At 40.7% G+C, this 13,053-nt stretch overlaps 1 protein-coding gene across 1 annotated transcript in view; it reads left to right on the top strand.

Annotated features, from left to right (window-relative positions):
- Positions 1-1,837: 1,837 nt before the first annotated feature.
- Positions 1,838-13,053, top strand: part of LOC104962099 (kinesin-like protein KIF1A) — a 16,892-nt gene continuing 5,676 nt past the window's right edge. Inside the window, exons 1-2 of the mRNA XM_010790494.1 lie at positions 1,838-2,197; positions 4,317-4,484. Coding sequence (XP_010788796.1) covers positions 4,379-4,484 — 106 coding nt within the window. The 5' untranslated portion in view covers positions 1,838-2,197; positions 4,317-4,378. The remainder of the gene's footprint in view (positions 2,198-4,316; positions 4,485-13,053) is intronic.

The following is a 13,053-nucleotide window of genomic DNA, read 5'->3' as shown; positions in this document are numbered from 1 at the left end:
TTATCTGAGGTTCCCGCGGACATTGTGCTATAGATAGCGGAGATGATATGTACATTGCGTATCGGATACTCCACATGTGGTAACATGCTGTGTACAACGGTTATGTACTAAGAATATGATATTGATCTTCCATGAAGTGTTCTCAATAGGGTATAGCATCCATATGGGCGTAATAAAAGGTGCTCGAGCGCTAGGTTACTGAATGGATGTACTACCTGTTGGCTGACGTACTATGTACACTATGTGTAACATCTGATACCATGGTAGTACCATAGTAGTCCATAGTGTCGCCATGGTACGTACTGATGGTCACACGGTATGGCGAACATCTGAGGTACCGCATGGTAGTAGCGCTACCATGCGTAACACTGGATGGTAACATTTACTTTATGCCTTCCTATCCTTAGACGCATGCCCACTCCGGACCGAGTCATTTACCAACAGATCAACGCACAATCAACCCATACAGGACATCTCTTTCTCCACATTACGTGTTAGACATTAGAATTGATTATTCTTGTCTGTCACATACTATTTTGTCTTTCACATAAGTGGCGCAAGTTGCACAACTGATGCGGTATTGCGCTAAGGGGAAATTATTTTGACCGGTCACTTTGACCGGAGAGATTTAGATTTGCCGGTCTTCAGCATATTTTACCGGTCATAGTCCGGTAATTACCGGCTAACGGGAACTCTGACACAACCCGCTGACGTCAAAGCCCTCTTAAACGGGGCTCCGCGCTGTAGTGGAAACGTGCCATTAGACGCTTCTTATGAGACTTGTGTTTTGTTTTGGTAAAAATTGTTCATATCTTCAGTTAGCTGAGATTCTTCCCGTTAATCCGGTGCTACATATTAATAGTTTCATAAATGTTAAGAAGCCCTGAGACACAGTCTAAAAAAAAAACGTTGGGAGGCCCCCCCTGTGGGCTTAGCAGATTTTAACAGTCAGATGTTAACACATGGAAGCAGCCAGCCGTTAGCCATCAGTCATCGTTAGCTGCTAGCCGTCAGTCGTCGTTGTTAGCCGTTAGCTGCCGTTGTTAGCCGTTAGCTGTCGTTGTTAGCCGTCAGTCGTCGTTGTAAGCCGTTAGCTGTTAGCCGCTGTCGACGGCCGTTAGCTGCAAGCCGGTAGCCGTTATTCGATGTCGTCGGCCCCGGAGTCTCTGCCAGGCGGCGTGCCTTTACCAGGGAAGGTGCCGCTACGTGTAGTGGCCAGCAACCCAGGGGTAAATCGCCGGGCGGCCAGGAAAAACCGGTCAGCTTCTTCAGCTAAAGCGCGGGGCTCCACACTAGCCTTGTTAGCGAGCGCAGCCTGGACAGGCTCCGCATGTCCCGAAGAAACAGTCCCATGAACAAGAAGTCGGGTTCTTCCGTACCTAGCAGGTCGTGTATCGTCTCCATGTGGTCGGAAGGCTTGCTGTCTCCCAGCGCCGAAACAATGTGGGAATGGCGAGCGACGTCCTCTGCCATTCCGCGGAGGGCGCACCGAGCCTCAGACCGTGTGCATGAGGCGAGAAGGGAAAGAAGAAAGGGGGGCACACAATAAGTAGTCAACATCATATGTGTCCGTGTGGAAACAATACCATAGTAAACCCATAGTTCCATGAGTGAATTATGTAACCTAGATAATTAGTGATCACTACAACCTATAATATATTGTGGAAAAATAGTAAAAATGGGGGACCTTTAATAAAACTCAAGTACAGTACTCGAGTAAATGTACTTCGTTACATTTACATTTCACCCCTGGGCCCTGGTAGTGTTTTAGCAGGACTTATCTTGCTCCCAGCATCCCCCTCCCCTCCCCTTCTCTCCTCCTACTTCTCCCTCTCCCTCCCCGCTGCTGCATTGATGCTGTTACCTCCCTCCGTGGTGATGTCACCGGCTCAGTGGAGCTCCAGCATCCTTACACAGGCAGCCAGACAATAGGGTCATTTTGACCGTTTTGGAGTGTGAAGAAGCGGCCGAACCTCCAATCAACCGACCGGTCACCTTCCGTACCTTTCTGGGTCCCGCACTGACACCGTCAGTCATAACCTCAGCGCCTCGGTGTTCATGGGGAGGAGAGGCTGCTAGCGGGAGGCAGAGCTGGAGGACACCGGCGGAGGTGGAACTAGCCTCGGAGCTAAACAAGACAAACGACCCCTGATAAACAGTCTCTACACGGGAGACAAACGTTTCTGGCACTGCGTAGGTAGGTTACCTTTTTTGCATTTTCCCATTGTCCCGCCGGTAATGCAATTTTAACGAGACAGTCCCTATTTACTACTTGGTGTTAAATCTCCTGGGAAGAGATGAGCATAGGGTGCGGCCATTGAGGAGGCTGTCAATGTCGGAGAAGATAAGACAGGAGGAGGACTGTCACACAGAACATTATATTATTTTATAGTGTGTACTGTTTGGTAAAATATATATTATTTCTGTGAGCAGGATAACTGGAAAATATGCTCTGTCATTGGGCGAAAGGTAAAGACGTGTTGTTCCTTCAGCTATTATTGAGAAGATGCTAGCCTATATCATAAACTCTGAAGGTGACGCAATATATTTTTTAGGAAAAGTCATGACAGCAGTGAAGTGTCAGTTTGAGCCCAACCTAAAAGCCTATGGGCCCTAAACTAGCGTTAACCTGCTGTCATGCCAAAAAGCTACCAGATAAATCTTTATTTTTCTTGGGGTGACAAGGTCAAATTGTTTGTCGTTATGTTTGAACACAAACCAATGTGGCATGAAACATTATATTATATTAGCCTTTGTCGCCGGGAAGATGGTGTCCGCCCAGCTGAGCTGCATCATCATTTGATGGTCTGAGCACCACTGTGAGATTATGATGATGGTTGATGGAGCTAACAGATTATAATGTTATGATTTATGAATTTGCATTCTTGTGTTTTTTTACCAAATATATTATGTTGCAGTGGTTGAGCACATGTACAAATTAACCATCTACGTTTTATCTTCATTCTCTCATTTCATATATAAAAAGTTTTCTGAATTATATGACAGATCTTTTATATTCTATCTGTCTATTTGGATTATTAATCTTAATTTGACATCAGAACAAAATAGCGTCAGATACTGTTTTTTCCATTGTTACAATCTGCGTACATCTCCCAAATTAAACAGTTTGGGGCCAGGAGAAAAGGGTGTAACAGGAAGCAGGGTGACACAGCAGATTTACAATTATGATGACGGACACATGAGTCACAAAGCATGTACTAACCAGGTACGAACAGACTTTGAATATTTGTGCGACAACTATCAATATCCTAAATCTTGGGCATATTTAAGTGAAAGAAATACATTTTGTCTTATTGATGTGCTATACGTTATGTTACATTTTAACTATTTGCACCTGAGGCATGCAGTGAAAGCTAATTGTATCATATTGCTCCTTCTTACATCTTATTGATGAAAACATTAAACGATTGTAATCTCATCGCTACAGATGATGAGTCATGCTCAGCCTCAATAGACTGATGTGACACCACCCTCAGAAATCAAACACTGTGATTTAATGTTCATATTTAGTCTTTAGGAGGCAGTATTACGGGTTGTTAATGAAACCTAACTGCTGCAAAGAGCCTGGATTTGTGACTGGTTTCAGTGCCATTGTCATCCAGAGAAGTAGCCTGACATTTAACTGCTGCTGCACTTCTTTTGTTACTGCAAGCTTTATTAGCCATCTCCCTCGGCTGTAGCTGACCACGCATGGTCTTTTCATGTGACAGCCACACAGCCCTGCCCTCTCTTTTGTGCTCCTCACGTCAACAATAAGGTGTAATGTTCTACTCTTAAAACTTTAAAACTAATGTAAAAAAAGTCCTCCGTTTTTTACGTAACAAAATACAACATGTCTTGGTGGCATAAGACTGTTGCAGCATGTCATGTATACACGGGATAAGGGCCAGAAATAAGGGGAAACAATGAGAGGAGGGATATTTTTGTAATTTCTTAAATCATTGCATACTGAGAAAAAGGCACAAAGTTATAACCCATGGGAAATGTTTCTGTTGTTTATGAATAAGTGTCATGCATAAAATTATGTATTTTTATTAATTATAGTTGTAATATAATAATCAAACTGGTGGCAGTAAATCAATACTACCGTTAGCTGACATACTGAAAGTATATTTTAACTAATCATTAACCAATACCATTAACTCAACATTTTGACTTGATTTTCAAAGTGACATTTTTTATTGTTTTATTTCTCTTATGTCTCGCCCCAATCCTCTTCCTACATTTGCATATGATACACACAGATAAAACGAGTAATTGTATATTTTAATATTTACGATCTGCTGTTTTCACAGACCTGCAGGCCTGACACCTGGGCACTAGAGAAGGCACCTTAAGGTGCTAGACAGAAAGCAGCATGGCAGGGGCCTCTGTGAAGGTGGCGGTGCGTGTCCGCCCCTTCAATTCAAGGGAGATCGGAAAGGATAGCAAATGCATCATTCAGATGACTGGAAACACCACCAGTAAGTATTTCTCTTATATGTACCCGTTACATTTGTGTAATGACTTTAATTTAGGGATAAACATAGATTGTAAGAACAGTTGCTTCACACTGCATCAGAAGGGAAGTGGTTTTCAGACGGCACCAAGCTGTAACCTTCTCCAACAGACGGCCCTTTCTGACCTACTGCTGACCTTGACCTCTGACCCCCCAACACAAGAGGATTACGGAAAAGATGAATTCCCTTTTTAATTGAGTCATTAACGACATGCATTGTGAACTAGCAATACCTATTCCAAGACATGATATGAGCAGGAAATATATTAAGAATAAGCTTTCATTTCTTAAAAAGATGACGGACAGTCTGGATGCAACAACTATATGATTAATCGATTATTCTATTGACAGAAAAAGTAATTGGCATTTTTCAATAATTGATTCATTCTTACACTACTTCGTTATAACAAATGTGCATGAAATGCTTGCTTTTGGAAATGTATGCTTTTCTCTGTTTGATATCATACAAATATTTCAGTTTTGGACAAAAGAACATTTCTGACATTGTATACCAAACCATTAATTCAGTAAATATTTGGCCGATGTTTGTTGTAGTCTTAATTTTAATGTATCTATTGAGAAATGTCATCCTGTTGAGATTTTATGCAAGATTGACAACTTTGTAATTACTCGCAGTTATCAAATGAAAACTGTGAAATCCCTTTCACAGTAAATCTCTTGAACGTCATGCTGTAGGTGACATAATCCCGTGCATAGCTGACCTGATATTTATTTAGGGCAAGGTCTGTTATTTGTGGCCAAATTAAGCAAGATAAAAAAAGCTCCTTATTCAACACTTTCAACATCTTTCCTTCTTTTAGAAATTAATGGAGATATTCAGTTAGCAGATAATAAAATAAAAATAACCCATATAATCACTTGTGTACTTGCATAGCTACAGTATACTCTCCTGCAGCCTCCATTTGTTTTTGTGGTCATATGTTGTATGTTTTTAAGTAAAGTTGAGAGCAGCCCACACTCCTTGGGTTATTCAGTGCAGAGTGAGGACTCTGGTTGGGAGGAGACTGGAAGGATACTCGATATGGAGTCTGCTTAGGAAGGTAAAGCCGTTTGTCAATAATGGATGAGGCTTCCTGAAATATTTACCGTTTGGCCTAATTTAGCCGTCTCCCCCCTCCTTCCTCATGTCATGGGTGACTAGACATCCAGCTGGGGAGCTTTTTTGGGCCGACTATTTTAACTGTATGATGTATTGCTTTTTGTGATGTAGCTCCCTTTTAGACTGAATACTTTCAATCTCCAATTAATGGTTGGAATGGTAACACAGTCCCTCCAGGATTTCAGTGGAAATCAGATGAGTATTTTGCCTCCAGCTTGTTTCCTTCAGCTGTGTGAATTGAGATCACTGTAATCCAGAGCGACTGTATTTACAGTGAGGATACCAAAAAAATTTCCTTGGAGATGTCCCGTTAGATTCTTTCTGCAATTAGAATTTCTGTTATCACACAAAGTTGGTTTGTTGTTTTCAATTAAGCAAGTCATTGAAGTACATGCAACTTAAAAAAGGCTTGAGCTTCAGGTATTGCCACTGTCATGCTAGCATGATGTTTGTTTTTTTCATTATTTGCAAAATTCACTATCCTATTCTTAAATAGTGTTTGTTGGGAGAACCCCTGGACCCAACACAATGCTGTACTGTGTACTGATGCTTATTCTACTGTATACACAGTCAGTCAGGTCGTCAAAGCACAGCATGACATGTAAAACATTTAGGCAACAATTCAAAGTTGACTGCAAAGAAAATACTTGGTACTTGGCTGCTTCTGGCACTTTTTAGAAAAGTAGTTTTTTCTGATCTGATTACAGTCAAATGGTTAGAATAACACATATAAGTAACACAAACATGTGTAAACCTCTTCTCAGGACTGCACCCAAGACCATCCTGGAGCTTGTTGACTATTCCCCACATTATAAAACACTTCTACAAGAAGGTACATTGATACATTGCAATGAGTTTCAGGGTAAATGAACATGACATATTTTGAATAACTAAAGAGTAACCCCCAAATAGATCCCTTTATAGACAACATTAGGTTGGTATGAACAGATGTTATTAGGCCAGGCCAGACTTCTGTTTAAATAGTCTCCCTTAAAAAAATAAAAAATGGGTTTACAGTGTGAATTTACACACGGCATCTATTGCACGTCTGTCCGTCCTGGGAGAGGGATCCCTCCTCTGTTGCTCTCCCTGAGGTTTCTCCCATTTTTCCCTTTAAACTGTGGGTTTTCTCCGGCTTTCTTTCTTCCGTGTACAATGTGAGGGTCTAAGGACAGAGGGTGTCGTATTGTCATACTGATATTCTGTACAAACTGTGAAGTCCACTGAGACAAATGTATCATTTGTGATGGGCTATATAAATAAACATTTATTGATTGATTGATTGAACAGTACCAGAGAACTTGTTGGTCCGACCCACCAGGAGCACAAAGCTGCTCTCAGTGAGCTGCAGGTCTTTCAGCAGATTCTCTTCCAAACTGAGTCAAAGGCTCTGGATGTGGGCTGGAGGCTGTGAACAGACTGATGTTGTGAAAGAGCCCATTGGATGCAGTGTCTGGAGGGGGTACAGAAGCAGGGTATAAATGCCTCCTTGTCTTTTAGTACTCTGTGCCGAGGAAACATAGAAGAAGAAGGAGTGTTTTTTTCTGTGGGCGTCTCACTCTCTGCTTTGTGCTCTCTGTCACTTAAGAGTGGGTCAATACCCCGGTTCCCACAAAGCAGAGAATGGCAGTAATCTGGTTGTGTGAGAGGTCTCCCCTCCCACGCTTGCTTAATTAAGATGCAGGGACAGACCTGCAGAAAAGGAGGCCTCTCTTCAAAGGGTTTTGATTGCATACAGTATACTCCGTGGATCGATTTAGATTTATATCAGGAAAAACAACTTGTATGAAATATTATTCATAACTGACTATCTTTCTCTTCATAAACATCTCATTTATTTTGGGAAAAATTAGTAGATTCCTACTTTTTCTTTGAACTTCTATGCAAATGAGCATATTGTATACTACTCCATAATGATAATTTTGGCATAGACAGTCGTCTTGTCGTCTTAAAGACTTTGGCTTTATAAACCTGGATAAAAGACCAGCATGAATCAGCAGAGCACACACATCCAGTGCTGCTGAATATAGCCTTTCCGTGGCTCTGCTCCAGCCTCTGTCAGTGGGTTCACATCCCCTCTGCCAGACCTGCTGACACAGCCACATTTCCTCCTTTTGACCGGGGCAGGTCAGCCGTAAGAGTCTGAGCAGCATCACACTCACACTCATGAAGACAACATGCCATTCCAGGATGCTGAAAATATGATGTATAACAGCTCAAATTAAACTGGAGCAGATAATCACCAATTGAATAGGAACAAGGATTTGGTCATCACTGACTGTTATAGAGACGAGCATAAGTGTGCTTTAGTCAAATACTACTAAACTTGTTTTATTGAATTTTTTGAGGAAAACTGAGGTCTCAGATTTGGATTGCCAGTGACTGCTTCTTCGTAATTATTGTGCACATGACCTAAAGAACCTGAAGTGAATCGAGTGTCTTCATAGCAGTATATCGCACCTACTGGAAGTAGAAGGCAGACACTTTGCAATACATACAGTACATTCAAATATATACAGTATATTTATTTTTTCAAATTCCCATACAATAAAAAAAAGAATGCACTAATGTTATATTAACATATGGAAAATACTTGCGATCCTCAAATAATTAGAAGCTATTTTTTAGGCAAATATCAGGTACCAGATTTAAAAATCTTAATATGTGCTCATGTTATTGTTTTTATGTATCTTATTACAATTAATAATTCAAGGGTTTTTGCACTTCTTGTTGGACAAATCAAGAAATATTACCATGTCAACAAGGAATTTGAAAGAAGAAAAACGCGGGCAAAAATCCTTGATTATGCGGGCTAAATTCCTTGATTATGCGGGCTAAAATCCATGATTATGCGATTAAATATGCGGGGTTTTATGTGATTTTATGCGGTGAAATTGCGGGAAGTTAGGAAATATGCGGAAAGTTGCGAAATATGCTAAATATGCGGGGGAAAAGAATAACAATTTTTTAAAATATTGGGCTGTCTTATTTATTCTCTCTCACACACAACCTGCCACTAACGTTAAAACCCTTTACTATTCAATTAAACACACTCAATGTTTATTTATTGTAAAAAGCAATTGGGCTATTTTAATCTCACACACACACCCCCCCCACACACACTTCTCCGCCTCATTCTGTTTTCATTTACTCGTTCATTATCTGACCAGCTTCAATCTTGTAGGCTACTCACTTCGTTTCTTGTAGCCCTCTAAAGGGTTTTGGAGGTTGATCCCTCGGTGAACGGGAGTTGAATGGCTTTCTTGTCCGCAGCAGCAGAAAGCATTTTCGAATGTTTGAATGAATCAAAGTGGGTCGTCACCGTCGATTTTCTCTTATGCTGCAACACACAGTTGCACGGGGTGCAGAATAGTTTCCCCCCACTTTTTGCCCGGTCTTTAGTAGAAATGTTCATTGGTAAATGAGCTCTATACAGTGTTGTTTACATTCTGTGATGCGCGAACTGATGACGTCACGTCAAGACGAGTTAACTTTTTTTTCTTCTCAACTTTGTGTGGAAAAATGCGGGGATTATGCGGCCTTTTGATAAATATGCGGCTTTTTAAAAATCTGCGCCATTTTGCTGATTATGCGGTAAATTCTGCAATCACAGAATCGCGTTTTTCTGGAGGGTCTACTTTCAGATACTTAATGTTCAAACATTCCAATACATATTTGGCATATTATTTGAAAAAGAAAATAACAGTTAATGGCAGCCCCACTAACATCCAACTATCGGCTGGCAAGGATTATAAGCAAAACTACAGACTGCATGATACTATGTTACTGCACCAGTGTCAAGTCTGTGGTGTCTGTTTTCAGTCATTAATTCATGCTAAGTGGCTGAAGCATTCTGCCACTCCACATAGTTCACTTAACAAGGTTAAAGCATGTTTCCATTTATTCTACATAGTCTTATTTTTTGGATGGATTGAATTTTGGGTATTAATATCACACTTTGGGTAGCAGGCTCATAAAATCTGAAAATGTGCATAACTTTTTTTTGACTCATTGTTTCCCTTATGAGAAGTGGTGATTTGTGCTGTAAAGACTATAATGCTAACTCTGAAGATGAACATCAGTGGTTTGCTTTACATGACATATTGGATTCCTGTGTTGTGTGAGCACACCTTTGGAAGGGTTGATTTTGAATCCCGTCTAATTACATGACTTCTAGACCTGGCGTTATCTATGAAGTCAACATTTCCATTGTTTAAAAAGAGAAAACAGGTAGTAAAAGGAGTGTGATGAAGATGGGAGACGTGCTGTGTGCTCAAAGTGGCCTCAGGTGGGGATTACTGTGACACGCAGACTGTGACCGCTTAGAACGTCAGCAATGCCGCTCCGTGCAATTATAAAAGGAAGCTCTTTCCCACGTCTCAACGTAACACTCATACATTCTGCCCAGATCTGCCACACTAAAGTCATTACCTTCTCTGAGAGCGAGGCGCTTCGCTTTCCGGTGCTGGAGGTATGGGAGGGGGTTCGTGTTGAATGAATCATACCGCAATTAGAGACGAGTAAGCAAGGAAGGGACGTCTTACTGCATCTGGGTAAGAGTCAGATCTTGAATGTTTTTAGAGCTTTGGTTAGGTAATCTGTCCATTTTGCTTTTTTCAATTGGGTTTATTTGACATCTTTATTCTCTTATAGAAGCCAGATTCAATAGAACGAGGTCAGCGTTATTTACCAAGAAACCCAATCAATTTATTTTCTGTCTTCACCACGTGGCAGCTTGAGACCTTGAAGGACCTTCATTCATTCAGCTGTGTTAGATAAATACAGTTTATACAGTATGCACACCTAGAGGCTTTTTACAGTGTGTCTTTAAACACCAGCTTTATGGAAGGGTTGTTCTGTGTTAATCTGCATATCAGAAATGTAGTATTAAAACAAAAGTAATCGATTGTGAGCGGTCTGGCTTTGTAATTGGAACAGGTAACAAGGGGGAACATCAACATGGAGGGATTAATAACCATTGCTTGTTAAATGTTCACCGTTCTGTCAATTCTAAGACATTATTGAGGTCGAACTGGATTGTGACTGTGATGTCTGATGTCAAAACACATTACTGTAAAAGACCATTTGCGGCAGGAGACAGTGCACAGTATGGGAAATGAGCAGAATGGAAAACATTTGTAGCTAATTGATTCGGTGGCTGTGGTTAGCATCACACGTCATGTATTTAATAACAATTATAAGTGTGGAATTTAGATCATTAAGGAAGAGGTAACAGTGTGTAAGCTGTAGTACGTCTGTGTTCACATTTGGCCGTGTACAGGCTACCTGCTCACATCATGTCGGTAAATGAGGCCTCGTCTTTCTGTCATAGGCCTGAAAACGGAAACCTGGGTCGGTCTCACTGGCCTATATTTCATAGCTGCAAACACAGTGGATGTGTAGAAAGGAAATAACAGTGTGTACAGTAACATGGGAGAGTACTTGAGAGCCCTGGGCCTTTCCCTCTATTATTGACCGCCTGTGCATTAGCAGAGAAAATGGTGTCTGGAGCTCTGGGAGCAGGAGGAGCATCTGAGAGCTGGCATCACCAGACCACAGCAGATATATTCTTCCTGTGTGGGCACAATACCATCTGCTGCAATATTCATATACAGAACTTGATTTCATTACTTGAGTGTGATAGTTACCTTTAGAAATAACTACCTATTTTAGATCAAGTATTTTGCCTTTAAGTAAATAATGTAAACTACAATTGTCTTTAAATGATTAGAGTGAATACACAGTGGGCTCATTACACAGGCTGTATTTTTTTTTAAAAGCATTTTTCTACTGAACCGTCATTGTTTTTGCAGATTGTCTTTATGAATATAATTCAATTATCATGTATTGTCATTCTGCGACACAGGATTGCACAATCAACTCTAGTTGTAGTCCATTCACACTACACCAGAACAATGTGTTGTAAGAAAACTGATCAAAATCTGTAGTGAATTCATGTAAAGCTTTTTTTGAATTTGCCAAGTTGTCAGAACAAACCTATTATTCCAGAATGTAAACCTGGGCAAGTGAGTGAAACTTAAAGTGAATGAGCAGATTACAGAGCAGACATATCTAATATAGAGATTTGATCACAGTGATCATTGTCTAGGCCTATAGGGGATTTAAATATACCAGAAAATAATATAAGAGCATCAGATTCTCTGTGATAAAAGAAAAAAAAGGACTCACCATCATTTATCAATGATAAAAATACACATAATAATTATGGTGATTTAAAGTGAATAATGTATTATATATTTGTTTCTGTATGAGAGTAACATTGAGGGTCTATTGGCTGATTTGTCTCATTTAGATTGGTGATGATCAGACACCTGTGGCTTACATAGACTGATTATACCAGCACCTCTCTGACAGTCTATCCTAAATGGATTTAATATGATTCACTGAAGTCGAACGCTTCTGGAGGCTCACAGAGGAACGCTGTGTCTGATGAACTGCAGCTCAGAGCGGAGGATGGTTTCTTGCTGAAACTGTTGAAAGGCCAACTGAGCCTGACACGCTGAGTCTGAGCGGGCCTGAAATGGCCCCAGGTAGAGAGGGAACCTGGCAGCAGCATGGCCCCTAATCCAGCACCGCCATCAGGCCTACTTTAACATTTTAAAACCTCTTAAGCCCCACGGACCCGGTTCCGGGGCCGAAATCGCGTCATTTGCAGGAAACAACGTCTAAGGAGCCTTAATATTTAATAAACTGTGAATATTTTATATCCATATAACGGGAAATAACTCATTTAACTGATCTTTTTCATTTTCTTTTTTTTTAAAAACACACAATGCTAACAATGACCCTCTGAATTAGCCCCGAGCGAAAAACGCTAACCTATTACTGCACCGAAAATCCCTCCTAGCTCCCTTATTACTTATCCTAGCTGCACATCCAACACATCGTTTATGATCGTAAAGACACAGAATCTAACGGTGCCCACCTCAACACTGAAAGATACAAACTCGCGACGTTATGAACAAAAACGTACATCAAAACAAGTGGCACTAGGTAGCTACACAATGCTAACATGGCTTACCTTCGTCTTTGTCTGGTCTAAACTGGTCTTCAGTGGCATTAAAACGATAACAATAATGATGTAGTTCATCCATAGGTTAATATCCAATGTGTCTGTGTCCCCTTTGAAATGTTCTGATAATCTATAAGCAATAAAACTGCAATTCCGTTTTCAAATATCAGAGCAGGCCATTCCTACGCTCTGTAGAAAGATTGAATGCACTAAGGCGCAACCTTTTTTTTAACCTGAGTGTGTGCAGGGCGATTTCCCTTCGACTCTATTGGCTCTAATGCTCAGAAAGAGATGTCACATGTCAAAATCAAAGAAGGGGGGCCAGAGATAAGGAAAATCCACCCAAATGGCCCCAGAAGAGGTTTTTTTGCCAAGGCACAC

Source organism: Notothenia coriiceps, unplaced genomic scaffold, assembly GCF_000735185.1.
Source record: "Notothenia coriiceps isolate Sejong01 unplaced genomic scaffold, NC01 NC01_scaffold00034362, whole genome shotgun sequence".
Taxonomy (NCBI): Eukaryota; Metazoa; Chordata; class Actinopteri; order Perciformes; family Nototheniidae; genus Notothenia; species Notothenia coriiceps.
This window is presented reverse-complemented; position numbering and strand designations above follow the sequence as displayed.